Source organism: Electrophorus electricus, unplaced genomic scaffold (genome assembly GCF_041902795.1).
Source record: "Electrophorus electricus isolate QZ-2024a unplaced genomic scaffold, ASM4190279v1 Scaffold453, whole genome shotgun sequence".
Classification (NCBI taxonomy): Eukaryota; Metazoa; Chordata; class Actinopteri; order Gymnotiformes; family Gymnotidae; genus Electrophorus; species Electrophorus electricus.
In genome coordinates, this window is record NW_027658750.1 from 1 (window position 1) to 14609 (window position 14609).

The following is a 14609-nucleotide window of genomic DNA, read 5'->3' on the forward strand; positions in this document are numbered from 1 at the left end:
TCTTCCAAATACTTACTCTGCTTTAACCAAATAATTTTAACAATTCTTTAACTGCTTATCATTATTCCTGAGTAAGTGTCTTGTCTCTTGGGGTTTTTATGAGAGTTAAAGCTGTAAGCTCTTTCTAACAGCATTGCACTTCAAATACTTAGAAAGTCAGACATGCGCCAAAATTACCCACTGACTTGTATCTGTCTCGTGTGGTAAGGTGACTTTTTCTGTCTTTGTTCTCCACAGCTCTGGTTTGTCCTCCTAACAGTCACTACTCCATGTGTGTGAGTTCATGTCCAGAAACATGTGTGGGTGTGAGTGGTCCTCCTGGCTGTGGTGAGAAGTGTGTTGAAGGCTGTGAATGTAACCCTGGCTTTGTGCTGAGCAACAACAAGTGTGTGCCTCTCAAAGACTGTGGCTGTGTGGACACTATCGGTTCCTACCACCCTGTGAGTGTCTCACGCACATCAGTTATACAGAAAAAGTTGGAGGTTCACTAGTCAGCGGCAAAAATGATTCCTATCCCCTCCAATATAATCTCAGTCCCTGCTTATTTGTGTGGTTTAGGTGAATGAGAGCTGGTATCTGGAGGGCTGTGAGCACCAGTGTGTGTGTCTGGGTGGAAGAATCATCCAGTGCTACAACACCAGCTGCCTCCCTACAGAGACCTGCCAACTGCAGGATGGAGAGTTTGTCTGCAAACCAAATGGTACAACAACTCACATAGACCATGCACTTGTTAAAGTAACGAAATATTTGCATATAGCAGATGTTTACATGTCACTTTGTACGAGTCTGAGTCAAGCCTCATGTCTCTGGAGTGCAAGTCTGAGTCAAGTCTCGAGTCTTTGGAGAGATTGAATAGAGTCTCAAGTCTACGTTTGATATTTTCTGTTTAGTCTCATTGTTTAAGGTTTATAGTCTCATTTATTTATGAGGTTGCTAACATGCCTTCTCAGTCGCAAATACGTGGAACAGTGCCTGAAAACAAATGTTACATTTCCACTGGACTGCAACCTAACATTAGCTAGCTAAAAAGAAAATGCTCGTTGGACAATGGAGCATGTAACTAGCTAGAAAAGCTAGACATTGTTTCAAATTATATGGAGCTTACTAGATCAAGCATTTATTAGCTGTCAATCAAGGCAGCTGAGTAGGATACTTTTCATCCCATCCGCAAGCTGTGTAGCTAGTGGAATTTGAGCAGCTGACTCAAGTGACCATCTCTGGTGTATTTAGACAAACATACATATATATGCACAACTACACAAAAACAACCAAGTATATAGATATATTATGATGTCATTCCCTGAAGTGGAAGTACAGTATCTCCTACACTTCGGTCTGAAGATCACCAGCAGCTAATCAACGAATACTAAACCGCTTGCAACTTAAGTGTGGTTTCACCACTGTTTTATAATCCTGACCTACAGATGGACACACTACATCAAAGCCCCCCACAACCACTACACCGAAACCAACTGCTCCGATACCAACTACACCACCAGGTGAACTGCATCTTATTCTCCTCTGTCTAGTGCATCAAGGCATATGAACATGTCCTAACCACCCTGTTCTTTTCTACAAATAGTGAAGTGCCCTCCTGATTCTGAGTACATAGAGTGTGGTCCAGCTTGCATTCCCAGCTGTAAAGAGCCCTCCACCAACTGCACTGGCTCTTGTATCAGCGGCTGCTTCTGCAAACCAGGTTTTGTGTTCCGGGGGAAACGATGTATTCCCATTGAGCAGTGTGGATGTCTGGATGATGACAACAACTACTATGAGGTACATGGACTGATTATGAAAAAAATGGATCCAGTCTTGGAAGATGCATTCCTAGACCCATAAATGTAACTTCTATGTCTTTTTTTCAGCCTGGAGAGCTCGTCTTTGGGAATGACTGCTCCAAGCTGTGCCGCTGTGCCGGCAATTACACTTTGAGCTGTGTAGACAACACCTGTGACCCCACGGAAGAATGTCTACAAGTGGGAGGAGTCCATGGTTGCTATCCTAAAGGTGTTGTGGCAATATATCTTCCAGTGGAGATGCTGGCATATGTTAACCTTCTAGCCTTAATATACTATGATTAATTTTTGGATTCAGACAGATCAAAAGCAAAGCACATGTGTGTTTTATTAGCGTATGTAAATCAGGCCTGTAAGACTTGTTGTTGTTTTTAAGACTTGTTGTTGTTGTTGTTGTTGTTTTTAATCTCTACAGACACCTCCACCTGTATTGCCTCGGGTGATCCCCACTACTCCACCTTTGACAAACGCAGTTATGACTTCATGGGCAACTGCACCTACTTGATGTCTGAGCCTTGCAACAGCACAGATGTGCCTTACTTTGCTGTTTATACTGACAATGAGAATCGTTACAATGTCCCCACCGTCAGCTACGTGAGTGCTGTCCACGTCCACGTTCTAGGAGTGAAGGTGTCCATCTTGAAAGGAGGAGTCGTGCAGGTCAGTAAGCAAAAAGAGAACTGATGTAGAAAAGGTGGGTTCTGCAGGTATGTTGTAAATAGGAAATCTTCTTACTACTGGTTTCCATCTGGTCTCTCAGCTGAATGGAACCACTGTGAACATTCCTCTAAGCCCTGCTCCTGGAGTGGACGTCTTTCAATCTGGGACACTCTATAGTGTAACCTTGAACTTTGGTGTGACAGTTCGCTATGATGGAAACCACTACATGGACATCAAAGTCATCAAAGAGTGAGTGTTGTGTAAAACTGAGAATGATCATTGCACTGTGAATCCAGTGCATCTTACTCATGCGTTGCACTTGCATGTATGTGCAGCTACCAGGACAGGCTGTGCGGCCTGTGTGGCGACTATAATGGCGACTTTAAAGATGACTTCCGTACTCCCACCGGTGAACTGGTCAACAGTCCAACTGATTTTGGTAACAGCTGGAACACAGACCCTGAGTGAGTCACCGATATCGTACTGTACATACCGAGGAATCCGTCATTCCTTATTCCCTCCGGTAACTGATCATGGGGCTGGAAGACAACTGACTCTTGTCTTCATTTGCTCCTCAGCTGCAATAAGAGCCCCGTCGGTCCAGACCCTGGATGCACAGATGCTGAGCAGGACCTTTATGAGAGTCCCGCCTACTGTGGAATCATACTGGACAGCAAAGGCCCATTCGCTGTCTGTCACCCAAGAGTCAATCCCAATGTGAGTTATTCAGACCAGGCCATTGTCAGCTGAGTACTTAACATCTTTAGTCATTTAACATTAATCATGTTCTTTATATCAAAAATCTGTGTTTGCGTAGAGTTTCTTCAAAAACTGTGTGTTTGATCTGTGTGCGCTGGACGGCCCTCACTCTGCCTTGTGTGAGGCCATTGAAGCCTACGTCAACGAGTGTCAGGATCGCGGAGTCAACATCGGTCCCTGGAGAAACACCACCTTCTGCCGTAAGTCACATACAATTACATCGCACTCTGCACTTTATATACACAAGATGATGAGGTCCTATATTTTCCTCTAATCAGACACTACATTGTAGAATGTAATGTGAATACATAGTGTATATATTTGGTGTTATTCATTCTCTCTTAAGTGTGATTACCACAGTCACACTGTACATTCTTTATTTTAGCTCTCCAATGCCCACCCAACAGCCACTATGACCCCTGTGTCCGACCTTGTCAGCCCTCCTGTACCCCTCCCCCACCCAGCCAGTGTACTGGACCCTGTTCTGAGGGATGTGTGTGTGACCCTGGATACATACTCAGTGCTGGCAAATGTGTGAAAAAAGACACATGTGGCTGCAATTATAATGGACAGTACTACAAGGTGAATATGTACGAGTGTTACTGGGTCGTAGTCAGCATCTTTAGTACCTCAGCATATGAATGTATCAGACATTTGTCGCCAATGTCCTGCCTTCTCTCTGTGGACATTAGCCAGATGAGGAGTTCTACACTAAGGACTGTGAGCTGCTGTGCAGGTGTGATCCTCCATTCGTCACCTGCAGTGCTGCTGAATGCCCTCCCATGCAGCAGTGTGGTGTGCAGGGAGGACAAATAGGCTGTTACCCAGTTGGTCAGTAAATAAAAACTTGAAATAAATAAACAGGTTTAGATTCTGAGGTGGGTGAGGTCATCTGTCCTTTGGTCTCACGTAGGTTCTCAGGACTGCATCATCTCGGGTGACCCTCATTACAACACCTTTGATGGTAAATACTACTCTTTCATGGGTACCTGCACCTACACGCTGGCCCGCACCTGCAGAAACAACACTGGTGAGTAGAGGCCATGGATCTATGTAAAAATGTAACAGAATGCTGTATATTCCTGCATTTGGGTGTGAATTGGTTACCATTGGTATTTAAAAATGTATAACATGTAAACCAAAAAAGATGTGGCATATTGCTTTGAACACTTGTACATTATAAACGTACAGTGATTACAGTTTTTGTTCTGTGTTGTGCAGGGCCCTGGTTCTCTGTGGAGGGGAAGAATGAGGAGAGAGGAGTGTCTGGCGTATCTTACCTCAGGAAGTTGTACGTGACTGTCAACGGCATCACTGTGACAATGATGAAGAGCAGAATCACACTGGTTAGCTTGAACTACTGGAAACCCATTTTCATGCAACATCTCTGTTGATCTTAATTGTGTGAATGAAATAAGTCTTCATGTCTGTCTTAGCAAAGCTGGTATTTGTTGTAAATTGTTTATTGGTTTTCCATCATTTTCAGGTGAATGGACGGAGAGTAGCCCTCCCTCATTCCCCCTCTCCTCTAATCTCTCTAACCTTGGCTGGGCAGTATGTCATCCTCACCACACCCTTTGGCCTGGAGGTGCGGTGGGATGGTAACCACTATGCTAAGATCACAGTGCCCAGGTACTGCGGCAGACATGTGCTATAGATACTGGAGTATGGTGCACTTTTAGCTTTGCGATTGTATAGACTCTGAGACCAACAAAACCAATACAATATGATTCTTTTACTTTAGACATTATTGCGTCTTTTGGAATGATGTGCTTTGACCAGTGATGTGGCCAAATACATCATCTAGTTGAGCCAGCAGTTAAATGCTGTCAGCAAGAAAGCAGCATCACCAAGTTACTATTTATCTCTTAGTGTTTCAGATGAGTTGATGTGTAATCATTTTGGACACATCCCAAATACTTACTCATTAGCACCATTAATGCATTTTTAAAAAAATGACAATGAAGTCCATATCAGGTTTAAGTCTTGGTACTATAAATATTGAAAAAAATCATGTTATTATTTCTCTTTTTCTCTTTCTCTCTCAGTACCTACTTTGAGCAGATGTGTGGTTTGTGTGGGGACTACAGTGGAAACCCCAACAATGATTTTACCAAACCAGATGGATCCCTGACTGGCAGCTCAGATCAATTTGGCAACAGCTGGCAAACCGATAAAGACGAGGATGACACGTTAGTCTCTTTTTTTGTGTTTTCCTCTGTTAAAGACAATAAGACAATAATCAACCCAATAAGCTTGTATTAATCATAGCACTATCATGTTGTTTAATTTAAAACATTTAAAATCTTTTGCTCACACCATGTTAATTTATGTACAGAAGATTTTCTGAGTATCTTTGATGTTGTATTTTTAGATGCAAGCCTGATATTGGTCCTGACCCACCATGTGACCCCAGCCTTGAGGCTGAAGTGTCTAAACCAGAGAAATGTGGAAAAATCACTGACACTAGTGGACCATTCAGGTAGGAACATTCCCATGGAGCACCTGCTGAAATTCGTCCTGTCTTTTACACTGCCTTCTACTCCAGAATAAATTATTTTTTAGATTCATGTCCTCGGTGATCCTGTAGCTCACCTGGTAAAGCAGGTAGAGTTGAGTGCTAATAGCACCACAGTCAGGGGCTCATTTATCAGGGAGAACACATATAGCAATCCTTGTCCCTTTTTAAATTTCTCTCTCCCTCTCACCTCCTTTCCCTTCCTCACACTCATAGGGACTGTATAAAGGTGGTGGACCCTCTGCCGTTCTTCCAGAGCTGTGTGTTTGACATGTGCCGCTATCAGGGACTCCAGCAAACCCTGTGTGACCAGCTCCAGGCCTACACTGATGCTTGTCTCAGTGCTGGGGCACCAATCCACCAATGGCGAGAACCAGACTTCTGCCGTGAGTCTCATCCCACACATCATTCACGGGTGTACTTGTACACTTGTATACATATTCATATTCCTGTTTCTTCATTTACTAAGCTGAAGGCCAGCTGCAAAATGCGTTTTTCATACCGAACACTTTATATGATGTGTTATTTTGCCTAAAAGGTATTGAATCTTTCTTCCAAATACTTACTCTGCTTTAACCAAATAATTTTAACAATTCTTTAACTGCTTATCATTATTCCTGAGTAAGTGTCTTGTCTCTTGGGGTTTTTATGAGAGTTAAAGCTGTAAGCTCTTTCTAACAGCATTGCACTTCAAATACTTAGAAAGTCAGACATGCGCCAAAATTACCCACTGACTTGTATCTGTCTCGTGTGGTAAGGTGACTTTTTCTGTCTTTGTTCTCCACAGCTCTGGTTTGTCCTCCTAACAGTCACTACTCCATGTGTGTGAGTTCATGTCCAGAAACATGTGTGGGTGTGAGTGGTCCTCCTGGCTGTGGTGAGAAGTGTGTTGAAGGCTGTGAATGTAACCCTGGCTTTGTGCTGAGCAACAACAAGTGTGTGCCTCTCAAAGACTGTGGCTGTGTGGACACTATCGGTTCCTACCACCCTGTGAGTGTCTCACGCACATCAGTTATACAGAAAAAGTTGGAGGTTCACTAGTCAGCGGCAAAAATGATTCCTATCCCCTCCAATATAATCTCAGTCCCTGCTTATTTGTGTGGTTTAGGTGAATGAGAGCTGGTATCTGGAGGGCTGTGAGCACCAGTGTGTGTGTCTGGGTGGAAGAATCATCCAGTGCTACAACACCAGCTGCCTCCCTACAGAGACCTGCCAACTGCAGGATGGAGAGTTTGTCTGCAAACCAAATGGTACAACAACTCACATAGACCATGCACTTGTTAAAGTAACGAAATATTTGCATATAGCAGATGTTTACATGTCACTTTGTACGAGTCTGAGTCAAGCCTCATGTCTCTGGAGTGCAAGTCTGAGTCAAGTCTCGAGTCTTTGGAGAGATTGAATAGAGTCTCAAGTCTACGTTTGATATTTTCTGTTTAGTCTCATTGTTTAAGGTTTATAGTCTCATTTATTTATGAGGTTGCTAACATGCCTTCTCAGTCGCAAATACGTGGAACAGTGCCTGAAAACAAATGTTACATTTCCACTGGACTGCAACCTAACATTAGCTAGCTAAAAAGAAAATGCTCGTTGGACAATGGAGCATGTAACTAGCTAGAAAAGCTAGACATTGTTTCAAATTATATGGAGCTTACTAGATCAAGCATTTATTAGCTGTCAATCAAGGCAGCTGAGTAGGATACTTTTCATCCCATCCGCAAGCTGTGTAGCTAGTGGAATTTGAGCAGCTGACTCAAGTGACCATCTCTGGTGTATTTAGACAAACATACATATATATGCACAACTACACAAAAACAACCAAGTATATAGATATATTATGATGTCATTCCCTGAAGTGGAAGTACAGTATCTCCTACACTTCGGTCTGAAGATCACCAGCAGCTAATCAACGAATACTAAACCGCTTGCAACTTAAGTGTGGTTTCACCACTGTTTTATAATCCTGACCTACAGATGGACACACTACATCAAAGCCCCCCACAACCACTACACCGAAACCAACTGCTCCGATACCAACTACACCACCAGGTGAACTGCATCTTATTCTCCTCTGTCTAGTGCATCAAGGCATATGAACATGTCCTAACCACCCTGTTCTTTTCTACAAATAGTGAAGTGCCCTCCTGATTCTGAGTACATAGAGTGTGGTCCAGCTTGCATTCCCAGCTGTAAAGAGCCCTCCACCAACTGCACTGGCTCTTGTATCAGCGGCTGCTTCTGCAAACCAGGTTTTGTGTTCCGGGGGAAACGATGTATTCCCATTGAGCAGTGTGGATGTCTGGATGATGACAACAACTACTATGAGGTACATGGACTGATTATGAAAAAAATGGATCCAGTCTTGGAAGATGCATTCCTAGACCCATAAATGTAACTTCTATGTCTTTTTTTCAGCCTGGAGAGCTCGTCTTTGGGAATGACTGCTCCAAGCTGTGCCGCTGTGCCGGCAATTACACTTTGAGCTGTGTAGACAACACCTGTGACCCCACGGAAGAATGTCTACAAGTGGGAGGAGTCCATGGTTGCTATCCTAAAGGTGTTGTGGCAATATATCTTCCAGTGGAGATGCTGGCATATGTTAACCTTCTAGCCTTAATATACTATGATTAATTTTTGGATTCAGACAGATCAAAAGCAAAGCACATGTGTGTTTTATTAGCGTATGTAAATCAGGCCTGTAAGACTTGTTGTTGTTTTTAAGACTTGTTGTTGTTGTTGTTGTTGTTTTTAATCTCTACAGACACCTCCACCTGTATTGCCTCGGGTGATCCCCACTACTCCACCTTTGACAAACGCAGTTATGACTTCATGGGCAACTGCACCTACTTGATGTCTGAGCCTTGCAACAGCACAGATGTGCCTTACTTTGCTGTTTATACTGACAATGAGAATCGTTACAATGTCCCCACCGTCAGCTACGTGAGTGCTGTCCACGTCCACGTTCTAGGAGTGAAGGTGTCCATCTTGAAAGGAGGAGTCGTGCAGGTCAGTAAGCAAAAAGAGAACTGATGTAGAAAAGGTGGGTTCTGCAGGTATGTTGTAAATAGGAAATCTTCTTACTACTGGTTTCCATCTGGTCTCTCAGCTGAATGGAACCACTGTGAACATTCCTCTAAGCCCTGCTCCTGGAGTGGACGTCTTTCAATCTGGGACACTCTATAGTGTAACCTTGAACTTTGGTGTGACAGTTCGCTATGATGGAAACCACTACATGGACATCAAAGTCATCAAAGAGTGAGTGTTGTGTAAAACTGAGAATGATCATTGCACTGTGAATCCAGTGCATCTTACTCATGCGTTGCACTTGCATGTATGTGCAGCTACCAGGACAGGCTGTGCGGCCTGTGTGGCGACTATAATGGCGACTTTAAAGATGACTTCCGTACTCCCACCGGTGAACTGGTCAACAGTCCAACTGATTTTGGTAACAGCTGGAACACAGACCCTGAGTGAGTCACCGATATCGTACTGTACATACCGAGGAATCCGTCATTCCTTATTCCCTCCGGTAACTGATCATGGGGCTGGAAGACAACTGACTCTTGTCTTCATTTGCTCCTCAGCTGCAATAAGAGCCCCGTCGGTCCAGACCCTGGATGCACAGATGCTGAGCAGGACCTTTATGAGAGTCCCGCCTACTGTGGAATCATACTGGACAGCAAAGGCCCATTCGCTGTCTGTCACCCAAGAGTCAATCCCAATGTGAGTTATTCAGACCAGGCCATTGTCAGCTGAGTACTTAACATCTTTAGTCATTTAACATTAATCATGTTCTTTATATCAAAAATCTGTGTTTGCGTAGAGTTTCTTCAAAAACTGTGTGTTTGATCTGTGTGCGCTGGACGGCCCTCACTCTGCCTTGTGTGAGGCCATTGAAGCCTACGTCAACGAGTGTCAGGATCGCGGAGTCAACATCGGTCCCTGGAGAAACACCACCTTCTGCCGTAAGTCACATACAATTACATCGCACTCTGCACTTTATATACACAAGATGATGAGGTCCTATATTTTCCTCTAATCAGACACTACATTGTAGAATGTAATGTGAATACATAGTGTATATATTTGGTGTTATTCATTCTCTCTTAAGTGTGATTACCACAGTCACACTGTACATTCTTTATTTTAGCTCTCCAATGCCCACCCAACAGCCACTATGACCCCTGTGTCCGACCTTGTCAGCCCTCCTGTACCCCTCCCCCACCCAGCCAGTGTACTGGACCCTGTTCTGAGGGATGTGTGTGTGACCCTGGATACATACTCAGTGCTGGCAAATGTGTGAAAAAAGACACATGTGGCTGCAATTATAATGGACAGTACTACAAGGTGAATATGTACGAGTGTTACTGGGTCGTAGTCAGCATCTTTAGTACCTCAGCATATGAATGTATCAGACATTTGTCGCCAATGTCCTGCCTTCTCTCTGTGGACATTAGCCAGATGAGGAGTTCTACACTAAGGACTGTGAGCTGCTGTGCAGGTGTGATCCTCCATTCGTCACCTGCAGTGCTGCTGAATGCCCTCCCATGCAGCAGTGTGGTGTGCAGGGAGGACAAATAGGCTGTTACCCAGTTGGTCAGTAAATAAAAACTTGAAATAAATAAACAGGTTTAGATTCTGAGGTGGGTGAGGTCATCTGTCCTTTGGTCTCACGTAGGTTCTCAGGACTGCATCATCTCGGGTGACCCTCATTACAACACCTTTGATGGTAAATACTACTCTTTCATGGGTACCTGCACCTACACGCTGGCCCGCACCTGCAGAAACAACACTGGTGAGTAGAGGCCATGGATCTATGTAAAAATGTAACAGAATGCTGTATATTCCTGCATTTGGGTGTGAATTGGTTACCATTGGTATTTAAAAATGTATAACATGTAAACCAAAAAAGATGTGGCATATTGCTTTGAACACTTGTACATTATAAACGTACAGTGATTACAGTTTTTGTTCTGTGTTGTGCAGGGCCCTGGTTCTCTGTGGAGGGGAAGAATGAGGAGAGAGGAGTGTCTGGCGTATCTTACCTCAGGAAGTTGTACGTGACTGTCAACGGCATCACTGTGACAATGATGAAGAGCAGAATCACACTGGTTAGCTTGAACTACTGGAAACCCATTTTCATGCAACATCTCTGTTGATCTTAATTGTGTGAATGAAATAAGTCTTCATGTCTGTCTTAGCAAAGCTGGTATTTGTTGTAAATTGTTTATTGGTTTTCCATCATTTTCAGGTGAATGGACGGAGAGTAGCCCTCCCTCATTCCCCCTCTCCTCTAATCTCTCTAACCTTGGCTGGGCAGTATGTCATCCTCACCACACCCTTTGGCCTGGAGGTGCGGTGGGATGGTAACCACTATGCTAAGATCACAGTGCCCAGGTACTGCGGCAGACATGTGCTATAGATACTGGAGTATGGTGCACTTTTAGCTTTGCGATTGTATAGACTCTGAGACCAACAAAACCAATACAATATGATTCTTTTACTTTAGACATTATTGCGTCTTTTGGAATGATGTGCTTTGACCAGTGATGTGGCCAAATACATCATCTAGTTGAGCCAGCAGTTAAATGCTGTCAGCAAGAAAGCAGCATCACCAAGTTACTATTTATCTCTTAGTGTTTCAGATGAGTTGATGTGTAATCATTTTGGACACATCCCAAATACTTACTCATTAGCACCATTAATGCATTTTTAAAAAAATGACAATGAAGTCCATATCAGGTTTAAGTCTTGGTACTATAAATATTGAAAAAAATCATGTTATTATTTCTCTTTTTCTCTTTCTCTCTCAGTACCTACTTTGAGCAGATGTGTGGTTTGTGTGGGGACTACAGTGGAAACCCCAACAATGATTTTACCAAACCAGATGGATCCCTGACTGGCAGCTCAGATCAATTTGGCAACAGCTGGCAAACCGATAAAGACGAGGATGACACGTTAGTCTCTTTTTTTGTGTTTTCCTCTGTTAAAGACAATAAGACAATAATCAACCCAATAAGCTTGTATTAATCATAGCACTATCATGTTGTTTAATTTAAAACATTTAAAATCTTTTGCTCACACCATGTTAATTTATGTACAGAAGATTTTCTGAGTATCTTTGATGTTGTATTTTTAGATGCAAGCCTGATATTGGTCCTGACCCACCATGTGACCCCAGCCTTGAGGCTGAAGTGTCTAAACCAGAGAAATGTGGAAAAATCACTGACACTAGTGGACCATTCAGGTAGGAACATTCCCATGGAGCACCTGCTGAAATTCGTCCTGTCTTTTACACTGCCTTCTACTCCAGAATAAATTATTTTTTAGATTCATGTCCTCGGTGATCCTGTAGCTCACCTGGTAAAGCAGGTAGAGTTGAGTGCTAATAGCACCACAGTCAGGGGCTCATTTATCAGGGAGAACACATATAGCAATCCTTGTCCCTTTTTAAATTTCTCTCTCCCTCTCACCTCCTTTCCCTTCCTCACACTCATAGGGACTGTATAAAGGTGGTGGACCCTCTGCCGTTCTTCCAGAGCTGTGTGTTTGACATGTGCCGCTATCAGGGACTCCAGCAAACCCTGTGTGACCAGCTCCAGGCCTACACTGATGCTTGTCTCAGTGCTGGGGCACCAATCCACCAATGGCGAGAACCAGACTTCTGCCGTGAGTCTCATCCCACACATCATTCACGGGTGTACTTGTACACTTGTATACATATTCATATTCCTGTTTCTTCATTTACTAAGCTGAAGGCCAGCTGCAAAATGCGTTTTTCATACCGAACACTTTATATGATGTGTTATTTTGCCTAAAAGGTATTGAATCTTTCTTCCAAATACTTACTCTGCTTTAACCAAATAATTTTAACAATTCTTTAACTGCTTATCATTATTCCTGAGTAAGTGTCTTGTCTCTTGGGGTTTTTATGAGAGTTAAAGCTGTAAGCTCTTTCTAACAGCATTGCACTTCAAATACTTAGAAAGTCAGACATGCGCCAAAATTACCCACTGACTTGTATCTGTCTCGTGTGGTAAGGTGACTTTTTCTGTCTTTGTTCTCCACAGCTCTGGTTTGTCCTCCTAACAGTCACTACTCCATGTGTGTGAGTTCATGTCCAGAAACATGTGTGGGTGTGAGTGGTCCTCCTGGCTGTGGTGAGAAGTGTGTTGAAGGCTGTGAATGTAACCCTGGCTTTGTGCTGAGCAACAACAAGTGTGTGCCTCTCAAAGACTGTGGCTGTGTGGACACTATCGGTTCCTACCACCCTGTGAGTGTCTCACGCACATCAGTTATACAGAAAAAGTTGGAGGTTCACTAGTCAGCGGCAAAAATGATTCCTATCCCCTCCAATATAATCTCAGTCCCTGCTTATTTGTGTGGTTTAGGTGAATGAGAGCTGGTATCTGGAGGGCTGTGAGCACCAGTGTGTGTGTCTGGGTGGAAGAATCATCCAGTGCTACAACACCAGCTGCCTCCCTACAGAGACCTGCCAACTGCAGGATGGAGAGTTTGTCTGCAAACCAAATGGTACAACAACTCACATAGACCATGCACTTGTTAAAGTAACGAAATATTTGCATATAGCAGATGTTTACATGTCACTTTGTACGAGTCTGAGTCAAGCCTCATGTCTCTGGAGTGCAAGTCTGAGTCAAGTCTCGAGTCTTTGGAGAGATTGAATAGAGTCTCAAGTCTACGTTTGATATTTTCTGTTTAGTCTCATTGTTTAAGGTTTATAGTCTCATTTATTTATGAGGTTGCTAACATGCCTTCTCAGTCGCAAATACGTGGAACAGTGCCTGAAAACAAATGTTACATTTCCACTGGACTGCAACCTAACATTAGCTAGCTAAAAAGAAAATGCTCGTTGGACAATGGAGCATGTAACTAGCTAGAAAAGCTAGACATTGTTTCAAATTATATGGAGCTTACTAGATCAAGCATTTATTAGCTGTCAATCAAGGCAGCTGAGTAGGATACTTTTCATCCCATCCGCAAGCTGTGTAGCTAGTGGAATTTGAGCAGCTGACTCAAGTGACCATCTCTGGTGTATTTAGACAAACATACATATATATGCACAACTACACAAAAACAACCAAGTATATAGATATATTATGATGTCATTCCCTGAAGTGGAAGTACAGTATCTCCTACACTTCGGTCTGAAGATCACCAGCAGCTAATCAACGAATACTAAACCGCTTGCAACTTAAGTGTGGTTTCACCACTGTTTTATAATCCTGACCTACAGATGGACACACTACATCAAAGCCCCCCACAACCACTACACCGAAACCAACTGCTCCGATACCAACTACACCACCAGGTGAACTGCATCTTATTCTCCTCTGTCTAGTGCATCAAGGCATATGAACATGTCCTAACCACCCTGTTCTTTTCTACAAATAGTGAAGTGCCCTCCTGATTCTGAGTACATAGAGTGTGGTCCAGCTTGCATTCCCAGCTGTAAAGAGCCCTCCACCAACTGCACTGGCTCTTGTATCAGCGGCTGCTTCTGCAAACCAGGTTTTGTGTTCCGGGGGAAACGATGTATTCCCATTGAGCAGTGTGGATGTCTGGATGATGACAACAACTACTATGAGGTACATGGACTGATTATGAAAAAAATGGATCCAGTCTTGGAAGATGCATTCCTAGACCCATAAATGTAACTTCTATGTCTTTTTTTCAGCCTGGAGAGCTCGTCTTTGGGAATGACTGCTCCAAGCTGTGCCGCTGTGCCGGCAATTACACTTTGAGCTGTGTAGACAACACCTGTGACCCCACGGAAGAATGTCTACAAGTGGGAGGAGTCCATGGTTGCTATCCTAAAGGTGTTGTGGCAATATATCTTCCAGTGGAGATGCTGG

General features: G+C 43.4%; 1 protein-coding gene across 1 annotated transcript; it reads left to right on the plus strand.

Annotated features, from left to right (window-relative positions):
• Positions 1 to 237: 237 nt before the first annotated feature.
• On the plus strand, positions 238 to 14558 carry LOC145656080 (IgGFc-binding protein-like; the record flags this gene model as incomplete). Its single annotated transcript, XM_081709500.1, has 41 exons — positions 238 to 440; positions 559 to 700; positions 1425 to 1499; positions 1583 to 1776; positions 1866 to 2007; positions 2212 to 2456; positions 2557 to 2705; positions 2792 to 2920; positions 3035 to 3173; positions 3274 to 3415; positions 3601 to 3797; positions 3908 to 4046; positions 4129 to 4245; positions 4437 to 4561; positions 4702 to 4847; positions 5264 to 5407; positions 5590 to 5697; positions 5950 to 6119; positions 6521 to 6723; positions 6842 to 6983; positions 7708 to 7782; positions 7866 to 8059; positions 8149 to 8290; positions 8495 to 8739; positions 8840 to 8988; positions 9075 to 9203; positions 9318 to 9456; positions 9557 to 9698; positions 9884 to 10080; positions 10191 to 10329; positions 10412 to 10528; positions 10720 to 10844; positions 10985 to 11130; positions 11547 to 11690; positions 11873 to 11980; positions 12233 to 12402; positions 12804 to 13006; positions 13125 to 13266; positions 13991 to 14065; positions 14149 to 14342; positions 14432 to 14558. Coding segments are annotated over 41 exons (6153 nt in total), but the record flags the coding sequence as incomplete, so codon positions are not given.
• Positions 14559 to 14609: the final 51 nt, after the last annotated feature.